Source organism: Xenopus laevis, chromosome 2S, assembly GCF_017654675.1.
Source record: "Xenopus laevis strain J_2021 chromosome 2S, Xenopus_laevis_v10.1, whole genome shotgun sequence".
NCBI classification, from domain to species: domain Eukaryota; kingdom Metazoa; phylum Chordata; class Amphibia; order Anura; family Pipidae; genus Xenopus; species Xenopus laevis.
The window spans coordinates 159,797,287-159,824,503 of NC_054374.1; the positions used below are offsets into that span (position 1 = coordinate 159,797,287).

Here is a 27,217-nt window from a genome sequence, read left to right on the forward strand (position 1 = left end):
GATAACAGATCTTTCCAGAATTTGGATCTTTATACCTTAAAGGGCACCTATCACAGCCAAAATCAAACACATATGAACAATCTAACCAGTATAAGCTAAACACGTTTAATCAAACTACATATATAGTTTTTTGAAAAAACTGCAGGTTTAAAACAATCCCTTACTTTGTCAAATGGGTTCTTTCACTGAGGGAGGCCATACTGTAACTATAACAGAGACTGTAATATGCAAATTTCAGGAGCATGCTCAGATTGTAACACTGCTTTTAGTATTCTACCCAGAATGCCTTGTTTAAGTAAACTCCTCCACTAGAAGTATCAGGAGCTTTCCCTATCTTGTCCCCTGCTGGTAAAGTCATTATGCAAATGAAGGACACACAGTAACTTCCAGCAGGTGGCAGCACTACTGAACAGCAGCTAACACACAGGTTTGGCTGATTTGAAAATAGCTTAGAAGGGTTGATAAGCAACAAGGAATTTCAACTGAGCATGTGCGAGATTTCAGAGCTACAGTTGGCTGGGAAGATATAGGTAGGAGGAGCCAGTGAAATCCAAGATGGCTGCCTCAGCTAGAACTGCAGGGGAGATAGGGGAGATCTTGCAGAAGGAATAGTGAGCTGATCATTTACATTATGCGAACAATTCTAACTGTTTTAAAAATCGGATTTCTTGAACTTTCACATAATGTATTTACTTAGGAAATGATTGTGGTCATGATTGGTGCCCTTTAAGTCTACTAGAAAATCATGTAAACATTAAATAAACCCAATAGGCTGGTTTTGCTTCCAATAAGGATTAATTATATCTTAGTTGGGATCAAGTACAAGCTACTGTTTTATTATTACAGGGAAAGGGGAAATCATTTTTACAAATTTGGATAAAATGGAGTGTATAGGAGATGGTAATTCTGAGCTTTCTGGAGAACAGGTTTTCCAGATAATGGGTCCCATACCTGTACTGGGAAATTTTAGTGTATTTTTATAAATTAAACATTCTGGCTTTGTAATAGTGAGCAGGTCAAGCACCATAACGTGCCGTATCCAGGGCCAGCTTAATAAATAAGACTGTGTTAGTCTGGGATGACGGAACAGTGACAGTCCAGCTGTAGTTGATCTAACACAACCTTAAATACACAATGTTGTATCGCATACAAAAATATAAATGTAAGGGGCAGATTTATCAAGGTTTGAAGTGAAAATTTCAATTTCAATTTCAATTTTTTTTTTCAAGTTTTTTTTATGGCCAAAACTGTCAAATTCACTAGGGAATTGTTAAAATTTTTCGAGATTTATCATGCACTGGTCCTTTTAAGAAATGAAATTTGACTATTCGCCACCTTAAAGGTGCCGAATTGCTGTTTTAGCCTATGGACGACGTCCTGGGATCAGCTTGGAGTTGTTTGCAGCCTTCCTGACATTCAAGTTTTTTTTGGAGAAAAAACTCAAATCAAATTCAATTCGAATTTGATTCAAGTTTTCGGGTCGATCCTATTTACCTGAGTTCAAAAAATTTGATTTTGTTAATAAATTACAGTTGGTCGAATTTCGAGTTCATGGGAGTTTTAAAAAACTCCCAAGAACTCGAAATTCGACCCATGATAAATCTGCCCCTTTGTCATTATTGGAAGCAGAACCAGCCTATTGGTTTATAATACACAAAAGCCATGAATATCCTGTAAATTATATCCTTATAAACGGTGAGTTCTGATGTCATCAGTTATAAACGGTGAGTTCTGATGTCATTTCTGTCACATGACTCACCGAAACTTGTGTATTATAATAAATAAAGTACCCCCAGTGGCAAAATATGAGGATATTAGAAGTTACCTCGGAGTTTCCTGACCTGTATAAAAACACTCGGCCTTCGGCCTCGTGTTTTTATATGGTCATGAAACTCCTCGGTAACTTATAATATCCTTATATTTTACAAAAGGGGGTACTTTATTCACTATATATTTAATGCCTACAGGATTTTCTAGTAGACTTAAGGTATAAAGATCCAAATAACAGAAAAATCCCTTATCCAGAAAACCCCAGGTCCCGAGCATTTTTGATAACAGGTCCCATTGACTACACTTTTGAACTAACCCAAAAGTGCCAGGGGCTGAACCATCCCTTCCCCTTAAACTTGCATTCCCGTTCATCTAAATGGGAAACATGTTGGAGGGGATAGGGGGTTCAGTAGAAGTACATTTTGGTTGAGACTGGGGGGAAATGATTATTTGCCCACCTAAGGCTAATAGAACGCAAGGCTGTTTTTTAAATCCCGAAAAATCCTGTGTTAGGGGATCCAATAACTTGTCTATCCTTGAAGCTGAAAAGCCCTTACTTGGCTGATGGTAAGAACCTTCTTTGATCCATTCTCAATGGTTGTCCTGTTGTCACCCTCACCAGTCTATGGTACATCATCTAAACCCATTAAACACACTGAATTTAGAACTAAGATCGGATAGGTAAAAGCAGACAAGGTACGCCAGGTATAAAAAACAAAAGTGCGCCTACCTTAGAATGCAGAAGAAGGCAATGTACAGGCTTCCATTAGCGGTTAAGAAGGACGTTGATTGCAATAGTTCAGGTAGTAGTTTGTGTATGTAGTAATCTAAATTCTTCCTCCGTAGGATTGCTGCAACCTTCAAAGCAAATACACATTAGGTTAAAAAATGTCAGAACCAAGAAACATGTAGCAGAATACTAGATAAGCCCTATAGATGTAGCTGAACTATAATTCTCTTTTCCTCCAGATTCTTTTTCATCCATGAGCCAAATTGAAATGTAAGAATAGTTAGGGAGCAACACATCCATGCAAAAAGTTCCAGGGAATGTCAAATAAAGCCTACAATTGGCTATTTCGTAGCATCTATGTAGACTGAAGCCTACAGGAGGTTCTGTTTGGCAGTACACCTGGTCTTTATACAACCAAAACTTCAAAAATAATCTCCTGCTTTGAGGCCACTGGGATCACTGGCTGGGGATTATTGGGTTAGGGCAGGGGTCCCCAAACTTTTTGTTCTATGAGCCACATTCATATTTCATATGTAAAAAGAGTTTGGGAGCATCACAGGCATGAAAAAGTTCCTTGGAGTGCCAATAAAGGGCTCTGATTGGCGTTTTGATAGCCCCTATGTGTACTGGCAGAATACAGGAGACTCTGTTTGGTAGGCCTCTGTAGGATTGCCTTCAAATCTTGAATTTCAAGTAGAAGCCCCTGTTTGAGGCTACTGGGAGGAACATCCAAGGGGTTGGTGAGTAACATGTTGCTCATGAGCAACTGGTTGGGGATCACTGGGTTAGATGATGTGCAAGTTTGGTTTAACATCTGATCTAATGCTTATTTTAGTAATCTTATATTGTGCTAGCCCAAAAGATGGTTAAACCTGGAAGGTTATCACCATAAAGGGCAGGTAACACCATAGTATGAATTAATGTTTATTTAGGTTATGGCCAATGGTCACCTTCCATGGCCACCACTGATTGAATGGAAAACGTGCAGAAGAGACGGTATGAGGCCTTTTGGACTGTTACTTCTCACTAAACTCATTTCAAGGCTGAACAGATCGCACACCTTTGTTTCTGAACATTCAAGCCCTGAGTGTGCCCTTTGCCTTAATCTCTAGCACCTGCTAGTATTTCTTAATACTATTTTGCATGAGAAAGGTTTTAATCCTATAGGCTAAGGGCACACTAGGCGATAGCGCCGCGATTTGACTCGCGGCGACTTTTCGCCGCGACTTTTAATCCGCAATCGCTGGGGAAACTTTGGCGCTGGCGTCTATGGGGAATCGCGTCAAATCGCCAGCGTAAAAACACACGCGCCGATCTTTTTTCTAATAGAAAAAAGATCGCCGCGTGTGTTTTTACGCTCGTGATTCCCCATAGACGCCAGCGCAAAAGTTTCCACAGCGATTGCGGATTAAAAGTCGCGGCGAAAAGTCGCCGCGAGTCAAATCGCGGCGCTATCGCCTAGTGTGCCCTTAGCCATAGGTGTTAAGAGCCATCTGACTCCTGTTTATCTCCACTAAACTAGTAAAGCCATTGTTTTCTATGGAGTTTATCTGATATTCAAATATGGGCCCTACAGCCTTACTGGAACTTGAAAAGAACCACCGTTTGTACCTGTGCAGTCAAACAAAACGTTACATATATGTTCATGTATATACATAATATATACAGGTATATTATTATCATTCCAACCCTGTTACTGTATTATTATATTTAATACAGAAATTTTAAAAAAAACAATAGTAGGGTAGACCTTTTATCATAGGATCTTCATACATTAAGGGCAGGGGCACACAAAGCTACTGGGGGAGATTAGTCTTCTTCTTTGGGCCACTAATTTCCCTGAACTGCCTCCTCGCCAGCTAGAATCTAAATTGCTGGGAGGATGGTACTGGGAGAGCTTCGTTTTACGAAGTCGCCCTGAAGTTTCCTCGCTTATCAGGGTGATTAGACGCCCGAATAAGAGACAATTTGTCTCCAGGCGACTAAATCTACCCGAATCTTAGCGTGTGCCGTTACCTTTAGGGGCAGATTTATCAAGGGTCAAATTGAAAATCTGAATTTGAATTTTTGAGTTTTTTATGATAAAAACTGTCAAATTTGATTCGGGAGTTATTCAAATTCGATTGGAGTCTTTAAAAAATTTTTATTTTGATTGTCGAGATTTGGCCCAACACAAACTCGAATTCGACTTTCGCCACCTAAAACCTGCCGAATTGCTGTTTAAGTCAATGGGAGAGGTCCAGGGATCAGATTGGGGTTGTTTGCAGCCTTCCTGACAATAGAGTTTTTTTGGAGAAATCAAGTTTCTTTAATTCTAATCAAATTCAATTTCATTTCGAATTTTCGGATCGAGTCTATTCACCCGAGTTTTAATAATTCGATTGGTCGAATTTCAAGTTCATGGGAGTTTTCAGAAAAAAAAACTCACATGAATTTAAAATTCGACCCTTGATAAATGTGCCTCCCCGTCTACGAAAAAATCCTGTAAATATTAAATAAACGGAATAGGCTGGTTTTGCTTCCAATAAGGATTAATTATATCTTAGTTGGGATCAAGTACAAGCTACTGTTTTATTATAACATAGAAAAATACTTTTTAAAACACTGGATTATTTGGATAAGATGGAGTCAGCCTTTCTGTAATTCGGAGGTTTCTGGATAACAGATCCTGTACCTGTATTACTTTACATTTTTTTCCAAACTGAAACCAATCAGCTTTTTTCCCCAAACAGGTTACTCAAAGTTATTCAGTGCTTTCACTAGCCCTTTGATGGCGCTGTCCCTTTAAAGAGACCAAAACTTGTGTGTTTTCCTATGTTAATTCTAGGCCTATCAGGGGTCCCAGGGAATAGTCCCAATCATTAGAGCAGGGATGTGTGTGCTTTGAAGAGCCCTGATAGGTAACAACTTCATTACTTTGAGGCCCTGATTTAATCAGCTCAGAATGACTTTATCTCACTCACTTAGGCCCTAGGGTCTTATCACAGGGTTCTGACATGCACTGCAGGCTGCAGCGTTAACTGCCGCTGATAATCAGAAAATGCATCACTAATAAGTATGCGGCCACTGAAACCTTCCAAAGAGGCTGATAATTTTAGCAGGTCACATTAAGGTCAGTGTTGGATGGAAACAGTGTCGGACTGGCCCGGCGGGACACCAGGAAAAAACCCGGTGGGCCACGACCCTCATGGGCCCCCGCCGGGCCAGTCCCATTCTTCCAATATTGGGATTGACTAAGAAAAAATGTTTTTTTCTGTGCCGCACAGAGTGGCGCCGGCTGCGCATGCGCGCCGAGCGGCTCGGCATGTCACAGTAGGGGAGCGGGGTTGGAGGGGGGCCCTGGGACAGAAGTCCCGGTGGGCCACGACCCCCCCAGTCCGACCCTAGATGGAAAATGCCCAAAACTTATGGTTAGTTCACACGAGGAGATTTGGGGAGATTTTGTCGCCTGGCGACTAATCGCCTCTTCTTCTGGGCGACAATCTCCCCGAACTGCCTCCGCGTGTCTTCCCATCCGCTATAATGAAATGTCGCCTGCACTAAAGCACACGCGGTGCTGCGTTTTCCGAAGTCGCCCGAAGTTTCATCGGGAGGCAACTCCGAGTGCCATCCCGCCGGCGATTTTGATTCTAGCCGGCAGGAAGGTTTTTTGGGTAGATTAGTCGCCAGAAGAAGAGGTGATTAGTTGCCAGGTGACTAAATCTCCCTGAATCTTCGTGTCTGTCTCTGCCCTAATGCACAAGAGAGAAGAGAGTATTTTCAGCCCTGTAAATGATATTTTCAGCTAATGGAAATATTAAGAGATGAAAGTATAATAATACTAATTGGCTGTGTTGCCACTTGCTTCCATAAAGGTGTTGCTGACTCAACTTTTACATTCTACTTTATACAAATACAGGTATGGGATCTGTTATTCAGAATGCTCATGACCTGGCGTTTTCTGGATAATGGATCTTTCTGTAATTTGGATCTTTATCCCTAGTCTACTAGAAAATAATGAAAACAATAAATAAACCCAATAGGCTGGTTTTCTTTCCAATAATAATTAATTATATCTTTGTTGGGATCAAGTACAAGCTACTGTTTTATTATTACACAGAAAAAATAAATAATTTTTCAAAATCTCAATTATTTTATTATAATGAGTCTATGGGAGATGACCTTTCTGTAATTTGGAGCTTTCTGAATAATAGGTTTCTGGATAAAAAAAATCACATACCTGTACTCCATTTTTCTCATTATGCTTACCAAACCTTCCTCATTTACTCACACAGCTTTTCTTTAGTGCTATAACTGAAGTTTTGGCTGTAAAGCCTCCCCTTGGATTCTAAAACTCTTAGGAACTAGCGAAGATTAGAAATGACTATATTGTCATAATAGTCACATTTATGCACCCTATCCACTAAGGAGGATTGGCTACATCACCTAGTAGATAAGGAGGAGTCATCTATCATTGGTTACATGGCCTTGTATCTAATTAATTGTTTCACTGGCTACAAGGTCTATAAAAGAGAATAAAATTCTTTGTATTCAGATTCCTTTGTGAACCCCCTGAGTTGGATGGATTTTGTTCTCAAGATAGACTTGGTCACTAGTACACTGGCCTTGAGGGCAGAGTCACCCGCTTGGCTGTAATAGTTAGGATAAGAAGGATAATTCTGTCATTGGTTACATGGCTAGTAACTAAGAAGAATGATTTTTCTTTGGTTACATCACTTAGTAACTAAGACGATTCATCTACCATTGCTTACATGGTTAGTACTAAGGGGTGATTACAGTCATTTTGATACTTTTTTAACATGGCTAGTAAAAAATTAGGATTATTTTGTCATTGGTTACATTACAAGGTCTAGTATAGAAATAGGATTACACTGTCATTGGTTACATTACAAGGTCTAGTAAAGAAAGAGGGTTATGCTGTCATTAGTTACATTACAAGGTCTAGTATAGAAAGAGGATTACTCTGTCATTGGTTACATTACAAGGTCTAGTAAAGAAAGAGGATTACTCTGTCATTGGTTACATTACAAGGTCTAGTAAAGAAAGAGGATTACTCTGACATTGGTTACATTACAAGGTCTGGTAAAGAAAGAGGGTTACTCTGTCATTGGTTACATTACAAGGTCTAGTATAGAAAGAGGATTACACTGTCATTGGTTACATTACAAGGTCTAGTATAGAAATAGGATTACTCTGTCATTGGTTACATTACAAGGTTTAGTAAAGAAAGAGGGTTATTCTGTCATTAGTTACATTACAAGGTCTAGTATAGAAAGAGAATTACTCTGTCATTGGTTACATTACAAGGTCTAGTAAAGAAAGAGGATTACTCTGACATTGGTTACATTACAAGGTCTAGTATAGAAATAGGATTACTCTGTCATTGGTTACATTACAAGGTCTAGTATAGAAATAGCATTACACGGTCATTGATTACATTACAAGGTCTAGTAAAGAAAGAGGATTACTATGTCATTGGTTACATTACAAGCAAGGATGCAATCGAATCCAGTGTTAGGTTCGGGATTCGGCCTTTTTCAGCAGGATTAGGCCGAATTCTTCTGCCTGGCTGAACCGAATCCTAATTGGCATATGCAAATTAAAGGCAGGGAGGGAAATCGTGTGACTTTTTGTCAGAAAACAAGGAAGTAAAAAATGTTTACCCCTTACCACCCCTAATTTGCATACGCAAATTAGGGTTTGAATTCAGTTCGGTATTCGGCCGAATCTTTCGCCGAATCCAAAATAGTGGATTCGGTGCATCCCTAATTACAAGGTCTAGAAAATAGAAATAGGATTACACTGTCATTGGTTACAAGGTCTAGTAAAAAAGAGGATTACGCTGTCATTGGTTATATGGCCTAGTAACTAAGTAGGATTACCTTTTTATTGTGTACATCACCTAGTAATATAAAGAGGATTATTTTGTCATTAGGTACAAGGCCTTGTAAATAAGAAGAGTTACTCTGTCACTGGGTACATTACCTAGTAAAAAAAGAAGAGGTATTACAGGTAACCTTCAGTTGGTCAGAATCGTTCTTTATGTAATGTAACAGCGATGAGCCAAATTCACTGGCTCCAAAACCTAAGGGACAATCAGGAGCGTGAGAAAGACTAGGACATGGCTCTGCTGAGACCTAGTGATCTGGGGACCCTCGAATACAAGTCAGTGTTCTGCTTTATAGAGGGGAATGTGTCCAAGGATTTTACTAGGTTTCTAATTTCAGCCCTGGGAAGGGAATGTGAATGGCTGATACAAATGGCACATGAGTATTCTGCATAACAACAATTTCCTCCCAATTAAGGGTGCAGCAGCCTGGCACACACTTATGTCACACAACGCAAAAGGCTACTGGGAAAACCTAAAAATGGACGTCTATTGTGGGATGCTGGGAGTTCAACAACTGGAGAGTCACGAGATGCAGAGTTTAAACAACGATTCCATGTGAAAATTCCATAATGATTTTATTCCAGATTAACGAATACTATACTTGGATGTTGGTCCAAGTGGCTTCAAAGCAGGATCTTATTTTTGAATTCCAGGCTTGGAGGCAAGTTTTGGCAGCATAAAAACCAGGTTTACTGCCAAACAGAACCTATTGTAGGCTGCCAGTCCACATAGCGGCTACCAATAGCCTCACACACAGCCCTTATTTGGCTTGATCTAGGAAAATTTTTCATGCTTGTGGTGCTTCCCAACTCTTTTCACATGAGAATGTTGCTCACGGGTCAAAAAAGTTGAGGATCCCTGCTTTAGAGCTATAACAATAATAGTGAGCTCTCCCTACTATACCTGCTATCCCACAGTCACACTCTCTTCCCAGAGACTATTATCCACTGTTACTATAGGCACCATCTCTCCCTACTATACCTGCTATCCCACAGTCACACTCCCTTCCCAGAGACTATTATCCACTGTTACTATAGACACCATCTCTACCTACTATACCTGTTATCCCACAGTCACACTCCCTTCCCAGAGACTATTATCCACTGTTACTATAGGCACCATCTCTCCCTACTATACCTGCTATCCCACAGTCACACTCCCTTCCCAGAGACTATTATCCACTGTTACTATAGGCACCATCTCTCCCTACTATACCTGCTATCCCACAGTCACACTCCCTTCCCAGAGACTATTATCCACTGTTACTATAGACACCATCTCTCCCTACTATACCTGCTATCCCACAGTCACACTCCCTTCCCAGAGACTATTATCCCACTGTTACTATAGGCCCCATCTCTCCCTACTATACCTGCTATCCCACAGTCACACTCGCTTCCTAGAGACTATTATCCCACTGTTACTATAGACACCATCTCTCCCTACTATACCTGCTATCCCACAGTCACACTCCCTTCCCAGAGACTATTATCCACTGTTACTATAGGCACCATCTCTCCCTACTATATCTGCTATCCCACAGTCCCACTCTATTCCTAGAGACTATTATCCCACTGTTTCTATTGACACCATCTCTCCCTACTATACCTGCTATCCCACAGTCACACTCCCTTCCCAGAGACTATTATCCACTGTTACTATAGACACCATCTCTCCCTACTTTACCTGCTATCCCACAGCCACACTCCCTTCCCAGAGACTATTATCCCACTGTTACTATAGGCACATCTCTCCCTACTATACCTGCTATCCCACAGTCACACTCCCTTCCCAGAGACTATTATCCACTGTTACTATAGGCACCATCTCTCCCTACTATACCTGCTATCCCACAGTCACACTCCCTTCCCAGAGACTATTATCCCACTGTTACTATAGACACCATCTCTCCCTACTATACCTGCTATCCCACAGTCACACTCCCTTCCCAGAGACTATTATCCACTGTTACTATAGACACCATCTCTCCCTACTATACCTGCTATCCCACAGTCACACTCCCTTCCCAGAGACTATTATCCACTGTTACTATAGACACCATCTCTCCCTACTATACCTGCTATCCCACAGTCACACTCCCTTCCCAGAGACTATTATCCCACTGTTACTATAGACACCATCTCTCCCTACTATACCTGCTATCCCACAGTCACACTCCCTTCCCAGAGACTATTATCCACTGTTACTATAGACACCATCTCTCCCTACTATACCTGCTATCCCACAGTCACACTCCCTTCCCAGAGACTATTATCCACTGTTACTATAGACACCATCTCTCCCTACTATACCTGCTATCCCACAGCCACACTCCCTTCCCAGAGAGAATTATCCCCACTCATTGGAATACAAATATTACAGAAGCACCTAGCAAGATATACATACATAAGGGCCTTTTAAAAGCAAGTGCTTGCAGCACAACATGTTATTTTCCCCAAAATGTGTTTCTTTGCTCAGATTTAAAATATTGTGCAATCTGTACTTGCTTTATCAATGCTTTATCAATGTGGGTGCAAACCAGTTTAATTCTTAGAGGTGTTTGTGTGTTACATGCATGAAATTGCCTTTATTTCCAGAGAGTCAATGGTCATTTCTACTACTAGCAAACATTCCATTAGTATGTTCTAATTAAAGCCTTATGGAGCAATTATTTTGGTTATAGAATCAGAAGAATAAGAATAATCACGTCACCAATTTTCCTATAACATTTAACTGCATTTCACAGAAAGTATAGACCCCCTCCTCTTAATCAGTTAAAGAACAAGATAGACATTTTGAGAAATGAATATGTTTTTTATGAGGTGATACATTGCCCTTAAACAGCCAGTGCAATGTGGGTACATTTTTAACTAAGACTGTTTCCATTTAAAGGATACTGTCGTCACATAATAAAGGCCTCTTATTATAATTCCGTTTAATTCTCAGCACAAGTTTTAACAGTGGTGTGTGATTTTCGGTCATGTTACAGGCGCAGATTTTACGTATTTATATTGCTTGTAAAGTTCAGTTCTTCTCCCTCCGTCTGCCCTAAGCTTTCTTATCTCTTCCACCCTCACATTTAGTCCGGGGGGATCCTCAAGCTGCCAGGACTTCTAATTCTACTGGTTCAATAAAAACTAAAGCCCTACTCCCCGCCAGCCGCTGACCATTATAACCCAGTCCTGCCCATTGGACCCTTAGGAAACAGTCCCTGGTGCAGCTGTACATAATACAGTACAGGTATGGGACCTGTTATCCAGAATGCTCGGGAACTGAGGTTTTCCGGATGAGGGGTATTTCCATAATTTGGATCTCCCTACTTTTAAGGGGTCTGAATGCAAAAATCCCGAAAAAATTTGTGATTTTTTTAAGTATAAAATCAGACTTTTAAAAAATCAAAAAATTTTCAGGAATTATTAAACCCCGAGGATGGAAAAAGTGAGAAAAGAATCAGAAAATCCGGAATCTCAGACCTGTCGAGGTTGCATATAAGTCAATGGGAGAAGTCCCAAAGATTTTTTGATGTGCGCTGGGTTTCGTGCAATACCCTGAAGATTCTGGAGTTTTCGGGGAAAAAAGCATACTAAATCAGAGTTTTCTGGTACAAAATTCAGATTTTTTTCCCGCAAACCACATTTTCGGGAAAATCTAATAATAAATAAGCGAAAAAAAAACCCGTGCGGATGTAATCTGAGTTTTTGGACGAACACGTTGAGATAAATTCGGACTTTGATAAATAACCCCCTAAGTCTTCTAAAAAATCTTTTAAACATTAATTAAAACCAATAAGATTGTTTTGCCTCTAGTAAGGATTCATTATATCTCAGTTGGGATTTAAACAAGCTACTGTTTTATTATTACAGAGAAAAAGAAAAAAACTTTTTGAAAAATGTTTAAATTATTTTAGTCGGTGGGAGGTGAGCTTCCCATAATTAGGATATAGATACTGGGGTTCTGAATAACAGGTCCCTTACCTGTAATATTTTCAGCTAGACACTGATTTTCCACAGTAGTAAAACACTTTATATTTGGACATTATTATCCCATAGAGGAGAACTAAACCGGGATAAGACTACAATTGCTATATTTTATACACTGAATGTACAGCATCAGCCCTTAGAATCAGCATCCCAATAACAGCAATGATCATGGCCTTTAAAGTTTTGCACACACAGGAGCGCTCCATCCTGGATTTTGTTAGGAGTGTCAGTGGCACTGCACATGCTCAGTGTGATCCAGGCTACTTTTGAGCTTAGGCATCATCTCAAATGAAACATTAGGTTCTGTTATAGAAGCTGATGTTACAGGGCTGATTATATGTTTCTGATGCAAAATGAACTGGTTGCATTGTGAGCTGCTATATATTATTAATCTCAATGAATTCCTTGTGTTTTATAGTTGATATATATACTGTATATTGTGAGTGGGTCCCTAAGCTCACTAAGTGACAGCTGCACAGAGCATGTGCAGTGAATCAGCAGAAAAGAAGATGGGGAGCTACTGGGGCATCTTTGGAGACACAGATCTTTACTGCTAAAGGGCTGTGGTTGCCTTGGGCTGGTACAGAAGCACAAAACATAATAGGTATAACTTGCTGAACCACAGCTAAGCTCAGCATGAAAAATTGTTGTGTTCCAGACTGATTAAAAAAAGCCTGCACTGTGAATAAAAAACATGACAAGTCACATGACTTGGGGCAGCTGGGAAATTGACAAAATGTCTAGCCCCATGTCAGATTTCAAAATTGAATATAAAAAAAATCTGTTTGCTCTTTTGAGAAATGGATTTCAGTGCAGAATTCTGCTGGAGTAGCACTATTAACTGATTCATTTTGAAAAAAACATGTTTTCCAATGACAGGATCCCTTTAAGCTATAGTTCTCCTTTAAAAGCTTCATATGTCTATGCAACGGCTCATCTTAGGTATGTTAAAAAATAATTTACTTTTATTTTATTTATTTATTATTTTTTTTAAAATGAGCTGCTTTTGTGAGCGTTACTGTCATGTTAAACAATAAGTCCTCTCCTTTTGGTGACAAGTCATTTCCTTCTATTGTCATTCACAGGCTGCAGGAGGATTGTCCCATAAATCAAATGACATAGTGAATGTCCATTATTCTTCTCTTTTTTCATTAAAAAAAAAAAAGTCACGCCATGAAACAATGGAGCTGACAGTTATGCTCCCCGTTAACGTGATCTCACAATCCGTAAGAGAAAGGTAAGTAAATAGTATGGCAGCTCAGCTCTGTGCCTTACAATTGAAGAACACAGTCATTACATGTGATTCAGAGATCAAATATTGGGTCAAAACAAGTTTCAAGTTTGTTTCTGTCTGTCTTTGCTCAATAGCAGAACAATACAGTTTTTATACAGCGGGAAATATAATCAGCTGTTCATACAATGTAGGCATTCACAAAGTACAATGTTAGATAGTGGCTGCCAACTCGGCCGTTCTTGAATGAGTCTGTATCCTACTGATGACCCCAGAGTTGCCTTCGGTGGGGGGTTGTCAGAAGCCCCATGGCAAAATGGAGCCTAAAGAAGGTGTAATGGGACTTGTGGGGAGCACAAAGGGTTTGAATGGATAAAGGGGGATTTTTTTTATAATGGGGTGTGGCCAGGATGGATTCAAGGACCTCTTTTTGTTGGAGACCCTATTCTTGTTGGCAGGACCCACCTACTGTTGGCCAAATAATTAAGGTTCAATGAGGTAGATTACGGAAGGCAACCCAAAATGATTATCTCTCTAGTTAATATCATCTCTGGGCTCATTTAAATATGGATCAGACAGGCTGGGACATTGTTTTGGCCATGGACTGCATCAGTGGTTCCATATTCCAGTTCATAAGGTCAAATAATATATTCAGGCTCCTTCATCCCCCCACTTGGTGGGGCTTCCACTCATCTGGTCAGTCCGCAAAATGAGCCGATCTTTCTGGTATGACTGGCTTAAAATATGCAATTGGTACAGGTTGTGGACCTGTTATCAGTGGCGGAACTACCGGGGGAGCAGGGGGTGCGAGCGGGCCAGGGTCCGCACCCCCTCAGGGCCCCCCGGCAGTCCGTTCGCCACTGAGAATGCCGGCATATGCGGCCAAACAGAGGGGGGCGGGGCCGGCTGCGCGTCACGCACCAGGGCCCGCCCCCCTCTAGGATCGCCACTGCCTGTTATCCAGACTGCACGGGACCTGGGGTTTTCCGGATAATGGGTCTTTCTGTAATTTGGATCTTCATACCTTAAAGGAACAGTAACGTCAAAAAATAAAAGTGTTTTAAAGTAATGAAAATATAATGCAGTGTTGCCCTGCACTGGTAAAACTGCTGTGTTTGCTTAAGAAACATTACTTTTGTTTATATAAATAAGCTGTTGTGTAGCAATGGGGGCAGCCATTCAAGCACGGGATACACAGTAGATAACAGATAAGTACTACTATAGTTTATATAAACAAGCTGCTGTGTAGCAATGGGGGCAGCCATTCAAAGGAGAAAAAGCTCAAGTTACACAGCAGATAGCAGATAAGCTCTGTCTGTCTAATGGTGTTATCTGTTATCCATTAGTTAACCTGTGCCATATAGCCATTTTTCAATTTCCCCCTTTGCTCCACAGCAGCTTGTTTATATGAACTATAGTAGTGTTTCTGAAGCAAACACACCAGTTTTACCAGTGCAGGGCAACAGTACATGATATTTTCATTACTTTAAAACACTTACATTTTTTGGTGTTACTGTTCCTTTAAGTCTACTAAAAAATCATATAAACATTAAATAACCACAATAGGCTGGTTTTGCTTCCAATAAGGATTAATTAAATCTTAGTTGGGATCAAGTACAAATTACTGTTTTATTATTACACAGAAAAAGGAAATCATTTCTAAAAATCTAGTTTATTTGGATAGAGTCTATAGGAGACGGCCTTCAAGTAATTTGGAGCTTTCCAGATAACGGATCCCATACCTGTAACATGAATGCATGGCGATGAGGAGTAATTACCAATCTAACATTGCACCCAAACATGCATTTCATTGATAATATTGTGAGGAGTACGTCTTGACACTACTCGGTAAAAGTGGTTGAAAAAAGACCACGTCCATCAAGTTCAACCATTTCTCCAGGTGCAACCTGCCCAGCTTCTAGATGATCCGCTCAAGTGGAGTTTAGACTCCAAACAAGTCATCAGCAAACTCAAAGGAGACATTGCAATGATATGTTCTCTAAATTAACTAAAGCATTAACTGATATATAGACACAACTAATGCATTGTATGTGTTATTGTGGCAAACACTGCCGTAGGGCATGGAACCCTCTGGCCTTTAGTGGTAACAATCTAAACACTGGGGCTCATTTATCAACACTGGGCAAATTTGCCCATGGGCAGTTACCTATAGCAACCAATCAGTGATTAGCTTTTTAAAGCCAGCTGTAAGTAGAACAATGAATGCAGCAATCTGATTGGTTCCAATGGGTTACTGCCCATGGGCAAATTTGCCCAGTGTTGATAAATGACCCCCAATTGTAGGGAGCTGGAAACATGACTACATACATTGGTCGTAATAGATATATGGGCATGTTACATATTAGTTACATGTTACATATTAGGTTATCCTGGGCCACTGGAATGAAGTGTTTAGCGTCCAAAAATGTAAATGAATTTAAGCAGATACAGACCGGAGAGCTACAAGTTGGCGAGCACATGGCAGGGCTGTAAACTAAAACCAAACCCTCATTACAACTGATCAAGTTGCTATACATTGATATAAACAATAATTGTCTGTGGGAGATACATGGAATAGATTTCGTGCTGAAGGTTGGACAGTCCTACAATAGGTATCCATTTAAAGCTACATTTTATTTACACTTTTATTTATAAAAAATTATTTTCCTCCTCATTCCTTTTCATTAAGCTGAAGGAAGGTGTTACTGGCATATTCAGCATTGCTTTAGCTAACAAATTCCAGTATCTGCAAAATTTAAAGGAGAACTAAACCCTAAAAATGAATGTGGCTAAAAATTGCATATTTTATATACTGAACTTATTGCACGAGGCTTAAATTTCAGCTTGTCAATAGCAGCAATGATCCAGGACTTCAAACTTGTCACAGGGGGTCACCATCTTGGAAAGTGTCTGTGACACTCACATGCTCAGTGGGCTCTGATTGGCTGTTGAGAAGCTAAGCTTAGGGCTCGTCACTAATTATCCAGCAGAAAATGAGCTTCCCTGGCTGTAATATAAGCTGATGCTACAGGTTTGCTGATTATTAAATTCTGATGCTAATTGCACTGGTTTCTGTGCTGCCATGTAGTAATTATCTGTATGAATTACTAATCAGCCTTATATTGTGACATTTCTATTCTATGGGGCAGATTTATCAAGGGTCAAAGTGAATTCGAGGGAATTTTCGAAGTAAAAAAAATTCGAAATTCAAAGTAATTTTTTGGATACTTCGACCATCGAATACAACTTCGAATTCGATTCGAAGTAAAATAGTTTGAATATTCGACCATTCAATAATCGAAGTACTGTCTCTTTTAAAAAAACTTCGATTTCAATACTTCACCAAATTAAACCTGCCAAAGTGCTATGTTAGCCTATGGGGACCTTCTAGAGCATTTTTCAACGTTTTTTGAAGTTGAAGAAAAATCGTTTGATCGATGGATGAAATCGAATTATTTTATTTCGACCGCAAACGGCCAAATTTGATGTAAAAAAAACTTCGACTTCGATATTCAAAGCGAAGTATTCCAATTCGATGGTCAAATTTCGAAGATTTTTCTACTTCGAAATTCGACCCCTTGATAAATCTGCCCCTATGTGTACTGTATATTGTGAGTGGGTCCCTAAGCTCAGTAAGTGACAGCAGCACAGAGCATGTGCAGTGAATCAGCAGAAAAGAAGATGGGGAGCTACTGGGGCATCTTTGGAGACAAATATCTTTACTGCTAAAGGGCTGTGGTTGCCTTGGGCTGGTACAGAAGCACAAAACATAATGTACAACATTTCTAGATACTTCTTTAGTCAGGCTTTAGTTCTACTTTAAGCCTTGCCTTATCTTCTGGTTGGATCAGGATGACCATATTGTCCCCTAGCACTTGGTCACCTATGCTCTTATAATTTTTAAACAAAAACAAATAAAGACGTGTTCTATTAGTCTAGTAAATCAGGAAAAGCTCCCCTAAGTATTTCCATGAGATTCCATGAGGTCTGAAAGCCTCGCAAGGCTCAAGTGGACCTCTGTTGCAGTTTGAGAAACCTTGGTTTATCATCATCATCATCATCATTTATTTATATAGCGCTGTCAAGATACGCAGTGCTTTATCTCATGTCTGCAGGAGGAACCTACAATCCAGTCTGACGAGACACATTTGAATTGGCTGAAAATTTGTTGAACAAGGTTGATTAATATTTTCTGCTGGCTTTGTTTGGTTTTTCACACAAATTGCATATGGCCCCTAATTTGGATTAGTTGAAAACCTGTGGAACTGGGCTGAATAATATTTTCTACTGGCCCCCTAATTTATTTCTCACCAAATTGAATATGGCCCATTATCGAATAGTCTAGAAGAGAAAGATATGTTCCATGATGATGTAGCATTACTTGACTGATTAAGGGGCAGATTTATCAAGGGTCGAAGTGAATTCGAGGGAATTTTCGAAGTAAAAAAATTTAAAATTCTAAGTATTTTTTGGATACGACCATCGAATAGTATAGTACGACTTTGATTCGAAATAAAATCGTTCGAATATTCGACCATTCGATAATCAAAGTATTGTCTCTTTTAAAAAACTTCGACTTCAATACTTCGCCAAATGAAACCTGCCGAAGTGCTATGTTAGCCTATGGGGACCTTCTAGAGCATTTTTCTAAGTTTTTGGAAGTAGAAGTAAAATTGTTCGATCGTTCGCTGAAATCCTTCAAATCGTTCGATTCAAACGATTTTACTTAGATCGCAGGATACCCAAATTCGATGAAAAGAGTCGAAGTATTTCAATTAGATGGTTGAATTTCGAAGTATTTTTAACTTCAAAATTCGACCCATGATAAATCTGCCCCTAAATGTCTGAGGAACATATTAATATTTTCTTCTGGCCTTGTTTGTTTCTCATCAAAATGAATATGGCCCATTATTGGATAATCTAGAAGAGGAACATCAATTCCCTGATGGAATATCTTGATTGTTTATAAGTTTGTTGAACAGGAATTTTCATTCTCATCAAAAAGAATTGGAAAGTCTACAAGAGGGAGATGAAGTCAATGAAGACGTGACATTTCTTGATTGGTTGAAGGTTTGATGACCAGGGTTAATTAAATTTTTTAAAAATATTCATCAAATTGGACACAGAAATATACACAAATGATATTCAATCCATGATAAAATGTCATTGCTTGATTGGTGGAAAGTCTGCTCACCAATGAGTTAACTTTTTATCAGATTTATCAAAATGTGAGTTTAGAACTTTGTTCTTTTACTACTTTATTTAATGTGAATAGTTAGTGGCAGGTTGGAATATTGGACATCTGATAGTTTGTCGGATACAAGGGTGAAATCTGGACGTCTATGGCCAGCTTTATGGTGAGTACTTGGGGGTTCATCTTCCAAACACATTTTTCAGTTGAACTGTTTTCAGTTGTTCCCCAGGAATAAAGGCTTTTTTCAATAACTTTCCATTTTTTAACCTTTTTCAAAATCTAAGTTTAAAGTTTAATGTCCCTCTCTCTGGTGTTTGAGTGTCAGCTCAGTAATTCAGGCAACTCGAAACTTTTACAATTTTGCAACATTTAGTTGATCCATTTCTCAGCAGCATCTCTGGAGTATCAGCAACTATTGTATCAATTCCAACAGCTGCCTGTAATGAGATTCAGGGATTCTGCTTAGCAAATTCAATTCGAGTTTTCGGGTCGGTAATATTCGTTCGAGTTTTAGATATTCAATTTTTTTATCAAAAAACCTCCCAATCGAATTTCGAGTATATTCGAATTTAGTAGAGTTAAAAATAATTCACATGAATTCGAAATTTGACCTTTGAAAAATGGGCCTCTAAATGTATCAATTTAGACCAGTTTACTGGGTCAGCAACCAGAACTGCTTTACGGCCGGTGCCCGGCGACAAATCTCCTCTTCTTCATCTAATTTCTCCAAACTGCCTTCCCTCCAGCTAGAATGTAAATCGCCATTGGGATGGCACTCGGATCGATACGTTTTCCGAAGTTGCCTCACAAGGAAACTTCTGGCAAGTTGGGGAAAAAAGTCTTTACTCCCAGAGCTGCTTTAGGGCAGAGACACACGGTCAGATTCGGGGAGATGTCGCCCAGCAACAAATCTCCTCTTCTTTGGGGCGAATAATCTCCCCGAACTGCTTTCCACTGCCTTCCCACCAGCGAGAATGTAAATCACCGGCGGGATGGCACTCGGAACAATTTGTTTTCCTGAAGTCGCCCGCAGTTGCCTCACGAGGAAACTTTGGGCGACTTTGGAAAAAGTCTTAATAACTCCCAGAGCTGCTTTAGGGCAGAGACTTCGGAAAACGGAGCGTTCTGAGTGCCATTCCGCCGGCAATTTAGATTCTAGCCGGTGGGAAGGCAGAAGAGGAGATTTGTCACCGGGGGACTAATCTCCCCGAAGTTGATCGTGTGTCTCTGGCCTTAGAAACTTAAGGCGACTTCGGAAAAAGTCTTAATAACTCCCAGAGTTGCTTTAGGGCAGAGACACACGATCAGATTCGGGGAGATTAGTCGCCTGGCGACAAATCTCCTCTTCTTCGGGACGACTAATCTCCCCGAACTGCCTTCCCGCCGGCTAGAATGTAAATCGCCTGTGGGATGGCACTCGGAGCTATCCGTTTTCCGAAGTCGCCCAAAGTTGCCTCATGAGGAAACAAATCCCCCCTTCTTCGAGGCGACTAATCTCCCAAAACTGCCTTCGCCCTGCCTTTCCGCCAGCTAGAATGTAAATCGCTGGCGGGATGGCATTAGGAGCGTTTCGTTTTCCAAAGTTGCCTCACGAGGAAACTTCGGACGACTTCGGAAAAAAGTCTTAATATCTCCCAGAGCTGCTTTAGGGCAGAGACTTCGGAAAACGAAGCGCTCTGAGTGCCATTCCGCTGGCAATTTAGATTCTAGCTGGCGGGAAGGTAGAAGAGGAGATTTGTCGCCGGGCGACTAATCTCCCCGAAGTTGATCGTGTGTCTCTGGCCTTAGAAACTTCAGGCGACTTCGGAAAAAGTCTCAACTCCCAGAGCTGCTTTAGGGCAGAGACACACGGTCAGATTCGGGGAGCTTAGTTGCCCGGTGACCAGGGTCGGACTGGGGGGACCGGGGCCCACCGGGACTGCTGGTCCAGGGCCCCCGCCCCCCTACTGCGCGCATGCGCGAGCGCACTTCTCGGCGCGCAAGCGCCGATACGCATGCGCAAGCGCCGATGCGCATGCGCAAGCGGTGATGCGATGCGCATCGCCGAAAACTTTTTAAAATTTTTTTATACTATTAGAGGGGGTCTGGCCCGGCGGGGGCCCACGAGGGTCGGGGCCCACCGGGTTTTTTCCCGGTGTCCCGCCGGGCCAGTCCGACACTGCCGGTGACTTATCTCCCCGAAGCTGATCGTGTGTCTCTGGCCTTAGAAGGTGAAAAATGAAACTTTACATTTCACTATTAGAAAAACGGTCACAAATAGAAAATAGAAAGTAACTGGAAAAATCATTAGTTCTGGGGAACAATCTGAAACCAAGTGAACTGAAAAAAGTGTTTTAAGGTGAACAACCCCATTAAATAAGATCTGATCTATACAAACAAAGAAGACTTTACTGAAACCTCTCGTGCACAACTCACACTATTCATTTTTTGGGGAAAGAAATGTGTGTGAAAGGGCTGCAGTTCAACTTCCTCCATCTATAATTGTCTCTAACGATTATTATGTGTATGTCTCTACTGTAAATGTTTGAGTAGAACAAATAATAAACTTGCACATGTCTGCAAACAAGTCACAAAAGTCTTACATGCCTTTTTTTTGTAAGAAATAAGACATTAAAGGGATCCTGTCATTGGAAAACATGTTTTTTTCAAAACACATCAGTTAATAGTGCTACTCCATCAGAATTCTGCACTGAAATCCATTTCTCAAAAGAGCAACCAGATTTTTTTATATTCAATTTTGAAATCTGACATGGGGCTAGACATATTGTCAATTTCCCAGCTGCCCCAAGTCATGTGACTTGTGCCTGCACTTTAGGAGAGAAATGCTTTCTGGCAGGCTGCTGTTTTTCCTTCTCAATGTAACTGAATGTGTCTCAGTGGGACATGGGTTTTTAACTATTGAGTGTTGTTCTTAGATCTACCAGGCAGCTGTTATCTTGTGTTAGGGATCTGTTATCTGGTGACCTTCCCATTGTTCTTTTGTTGGCTGCTGGGGGGAAAAAGGGAGGGGGTGATATCACTCTAACTTGCAGTATAGCAGTAAAGAGTGATTGAAGTTTATCAGAACACAAGACACATGACTTGGGGGAGCTGGGAAATTGACAATATGTCTAGCCCCATGTCAGATTTCAAAATTGAATATAAAAACATCTGTTTGCTCTTTTGAGAAATGGATTTCAGTGCAGAATTCTGCTGGATCAGCACTATTAACTGATTCATTTTAAAAAATGTTTTTTTTCCCATGACAGTATCCCTTTAAAGTAGGTGTTTGTTTTTTTTTTCCTCCAATAGAATGAGGAAACTGTAGAATCTCAGATGGGAATGGTGAGCGGAAACAGAGAAACCCCGGAGGGTGGAAACTGTATCGCACGTCCTGTCATTTCACAATTACATAAATGACAGATTAGCACAAAACGCAGGATTAGTGTTTAGAATGTGGCTTTTATTAATGGGAAATTGCCTTCCACATCTGTTGTTTTCTTAACTGTCTATGAATTGTTAATCCAGCCGAAGAATAACACTGGCGATGGCAGACTTGCTCGTTATTAAACTAATAGTCACAATGACACAAACGCTTTTTACTGTAAGGGATTTTCTTGGAAAGTCTTAATAATTTCAGCTTCCAGTGAATTGCGTTTTTTTAAGTCATTTTACAAATGGAATTGCAAAAGAAGGAACTTTTGTGTAGTGCTGGTTTTACAAACAAAAGTTAACTCTTAAGGGGTCATAAACTACCGCATTTGTGGTTGATAGGTAATTGCATCTAAAGTTGCTCCTTGTACTGCCATCACTTGGTTGTTCTTGTTCTGAATAAAGCAAACGTGTGCATATTGAACCACTGCTCTAACTTCACCTCTGAACAAGTCTGTAGCTCCTGAGTTCCCAAAGCAGCTTCTATCAATCACATCACACTTCGGTTGCGTTGAAAAGAATAGGGAGCACAAATCTCTTGTAGAAGTGTTGCCAAATTTTTTAGCGCAATTGCATCCTTTCACGTCGAAGTGGAAGTGCAAATGATATCTCACAGTCACACTCCCTTCCCATAGACTAATATCCACTGTTACTATAGACACCATCTCTCCCTACTATACCTGCTATCCCACAGTCACACTCCCTTCCCAGAGACTATTATCCACTGTTACTATAGACACCATCTCTCCCTACTATACCTGCTATCCCACAGTCACACTCCCTTCCCATAGACTAATATCCACTGTTACTATAGACACCATCTCTCCCTACTATACCTGCTATCCCACAGTCACACTCCCTTCCCAGAGACTATTATCCACTGTTACTATAGACACCATCTCTCCCTACTATACCTGCTATCCCACAGTCACACTCCCTTCCCAGAGACTATTATCCACTGTTACTATAGGCACCATCTCTCCCTACTATACCTGCTATCCCACAGTCACACTCCCTTCCCAGAGACTATTATCCACTGTTACTATAGGCACCATCTCTCCCTACTATACCTGCTATCCCACAGTCACACTCCCTTCCCAGAGACTATTATCGACTGTTACTATAGGCACCATCTCTCCCTACTATACCTGCTATCCCACAGTCACACTCCCTTCCCAGAGACTAATATCCACTGTTACTATAGGCACAATCTCTCCCTACTATACCTGCTACCCCACAGTCACACTCCCTTCCCAGAGACTATTATCGACTGTTACTATAGGCACCATCTCTCCCTACTATACCTGCTATCCCACAGTCACACTCCCTTCCCAGAGACTATTATCCACTGTTACTATAGACACCATCTCTCCCTACTATACCTGCTACCCCACAGTCACACTCCCTTCCCAGAGACTATTATCCCACTGTTACTATAGACACCATCTCTCCCTACTATACCTGCTATCCCACAGTCACACTCCCTTCCCAGAGACTATAATCCACTGTTACTATAGACACCATCTCTCCCTACTATACCTGCTATCCCACAGTCACAATCCCTTCCCAGAGACTATTATCCCACTGTTACTATAGGCATCATCTCTCCCTACTATACCTGCTATCCCACAGTCACACTACTGTCCCAGAGACTATTATCCACTGTTACTATAGACACCATCTCTCCCTACTATACTTGCTATCCCACAGCCACACTCCCTTCCCAGAGACTTTTATCCCACTGTTACTATAGGCACCATCTCTCCCTACTATACCTGCTATCCCACAGTCACACTCCCTTCCCAGAGACTATTATCCACTGTTACTATAGACACCATCTCTCCCTACTATACCTGCTATCCCACAGTCACACTCCCTTCCCAGAGACTATTATCCACTGTTACTATAGACACCATCTCTCCCTACTATACCTGCTATCCCACAGTCACATTCCCTTCCCAGAGACTATTATCCACTGTTACTATAGACACCATCTCTCCCTACTATACCTGTTATCCCACAGTCACACTCCCTTCCCAGAGACTATTATCCCACTGTTACTATAGGCACCATCTCTCCCTACTATACCTGCTATCCCACAGTCACACTCCCTTCCCAGAGACTATTATCCACTGTTACTATAGGCACCATCTCTCCCTACTGCAAAGGAACCTCTGGAAATCATCGTTCTGACACTTGCTTTCTTACAGACACATTTGCACAAATAATTTTTAAAAAGCCCGTACATGCAGCCTGATTTTCTTGGACAGTGTCCTTTTGGCTTCAGACTCCTCTTTCTGTAATAACAGCCAAACCCAAATGGGAAACGTTTGCAGTGCTGGACAATTATGGAATGTTCTGCCAGTTATCATGAGCTTGTTTTGTTGTTATATTAAAAAGGACTTCTCCGTGCCTTACTTTGGATACTGAATTGTCTTGAATGTTTTCGGTTATGCCAGCGGAACAGATTCTACAAATATAGGTTTAAAGAGTCCTCCTGCTACTCTGAACTACAACACCCAGCACTGTCATCAAACCAAACAATCCAGAAAGTCATAAAGGAAGTCAACAATTGGACAGAGCTGATGCTTCCAATTGTACCCAAGCCCCGAGGAAAGTAAATACAACCCTCTGAAGACTACTAACTGCTTTCTTTCTTATTTTATGGGTAATACCACAACCGCCCCACATCATAAAAGCAAACACAAGGCAGTGTCTGCTACAGTGCATGAGGGCAGAGACCCAATATCATGGAGAGAAGCATCTTAGATGCTGAACAAAGATGGTCCTCAACAAGGTCTTACATTGGACATTTCTGTTTTAGTTCGTGCCACACAGTATTGTCCTTGAAAAAGTACACACATTCAAAAACACTCCTGTCCACCAGCAGTTGATATGATAATGTAAAACTTAAAAAGCTTTAGCTCGAAACGCGTCTGTATTAAGTCCCATTTTCCAACCACAGAGGCATATAATTCTTCTTTTAGTCTATACTACTGAATTTGTTGCATCATAGTAATGTAAAAAAGGTTATCTTTTATTAATTGCTCTTTCATGTATGGAAGGACTCCCTATATGAGAATTAGAGATGCACCGAATTCACTATTTCTAATCTTTTGTGAAAGATTTGGCTGAATACCGAACCGAATCCTAATTTGCAAATGCAAATTAAGGGCGGGGAAGGAAAAAGTGGAAAAAATTATTTTTTACTTCCTTGTTTTGTGACGAAAATCAGGTGATTTCCCTTCCCGCTCCTAATTTACATATGCAAATTTGGTTCGCGAAACAACAAGAATCCTGGATTCGGTGCATCCCCAATGAGAAGTACAAAGACATGGTGGCATTTAGAAAACACATGAAAAATTTGTGTTTTTTACATTTTCAGAATGAAGAGATTTGTCTCCCATCACTGTGCCATACAGGGGTGAATTTAAAAGAAGACTTGGGGAGGATGGGACTCCCCAAATCAACACCATTGGATTTCATACAACAAAGACAATGGAGATTTTATACATAAAGTTGGCACAGCATTTATCCTGCCATGTTTTCTGTGGTTATTTTACATGAAAATTATGATATACGATATTACCATATGTTCCAGGGCGAAATAAAGAAGTAACAAGAAATAAGATATTCTAAGATTGCACGTTTTATGCCCCTGATAATGGGACACTGGTTAAAACATTCCCCAAATCCCCTTTTACATGTCAATCTAGCAAATTAAGGCTGATAAATACTAGAACAAAGGTCCAAAAAGCTTTGTAGAGCTTGTGTTGGGAATCAAGCCATTGAACTCATAATATTAAAGCCTACTGGAATTTAAAGTCCCTGCAAACCAGCTTAAATTGTTATTATTAGTTGTTGTGGGCCAGTTTCGGCATATAAGTAAGGCCAGGAATCCAATTTAATGCCTAGTCTTTTAGAGTATTAGAAGTTCACACAAAAAAAAATCTGGTTTGGAGGCTCTGTGCTAAACCCAGTCTGCACTCGTTTCTCAGACTTTCCATAAACCCATTACACATGGAAGCTGGAAGCTAAAATATGTTGTTTTTATTCCTATAAGTTTCTGACCATGTAGCAGGAGGATCGGATGCCAAGTTCTATCGCGATACACTAGAAACGACATTCCGATCCCATTACAAGGTCCTTATCCAGGCAACACGTTTCTTTTCAGGAAACAAAGGGTCCGGCAGTTTCAAATGTGAGTCAAATGCCTTGGAACAAAATCATCACTCTTCTTTCTATTGTCTTGCCCACAGATAGACACAGAGTGATAAAGAAAACTGATGTACATTTCTGTAGAATATATGTTTTTTTGGTCACTATACCAATCCAGTACAGCTACACATCTGTCTTTAGAATGGTGGAACCATGGAATGGCACTAAAAGGTTTATTATAATTTATATAACAGAAGGCTATCTGATCTAATTCCAAGAAGACTGCTAGGAGTTGTACAATAACTTATGGGCTGCTGGTCAGGCAACACTTTTTGGCATCTTTACCTACCGCTTCCATATTATAGGCCCCTGCAAGAATACTAAGAGGTGCGAAGATGAGGACCAATGCAGTAAAAAGTTGCACCATGAACTTTAACTGCTACTTTGATTTGCGTCCAGTGCTGGATTAAAACAGGGTTCCCTGCTTAGGTCAGGTCACAAGATCCTTGTTCATAAGGTGTACTATGTGTAAGTGGTAATTTAAGAGCTCCCAAATACATTGTGTCTCCAGAGATCACCAGCTGCATATTCTGAATAGGGGGTATATCAAGGGAATGCCCATGTGCCATCTCCATCCCATCATCTGTGTATGCAACAGGGCCAAACACAGACAATGTTGCATAGAGAGAGGGACACAGCTCCTTGCCCTCCATCCTAGCACCCCATGGCACAGCAGACATCAAATTTAAAAATTGCAAAAAAAAAATGGACAATCGTTATTGTGTCTACTGGGGTCTGGATAATAGTTAAACATGTAGTACTTGCTGCCACTACTTAATTTAAAGTGCCTGTA

General features: G+C 40.6%; 1 protein-coding gene across 2 annotated transcripts in view; it reads right to left on the reverse strand.

Annotated features, from left to right (window-relative positions):
- Nucleotides 1–27,217, reverse strand: part of tmem135.S (transmembrane protein 135 S homeolog) — a 235,215-nt gene that overhangs the window by 193,172 nt on the left and 14,826 nt on the right. For both annotated transcript variants that reach the window (XM_018250370.2, XM_018250369.2), the window contains exon 2: nucleotides 2,501–2,628. In XM_018250370.2, the coding sequence (XP_018105859.1) occupies nucleotides 2,501–2,628 (128 nt within the window). The remainder of the gene's footprint in view (nucleotides 1–2,500; nucleotides 2,629–27,217) is intronic.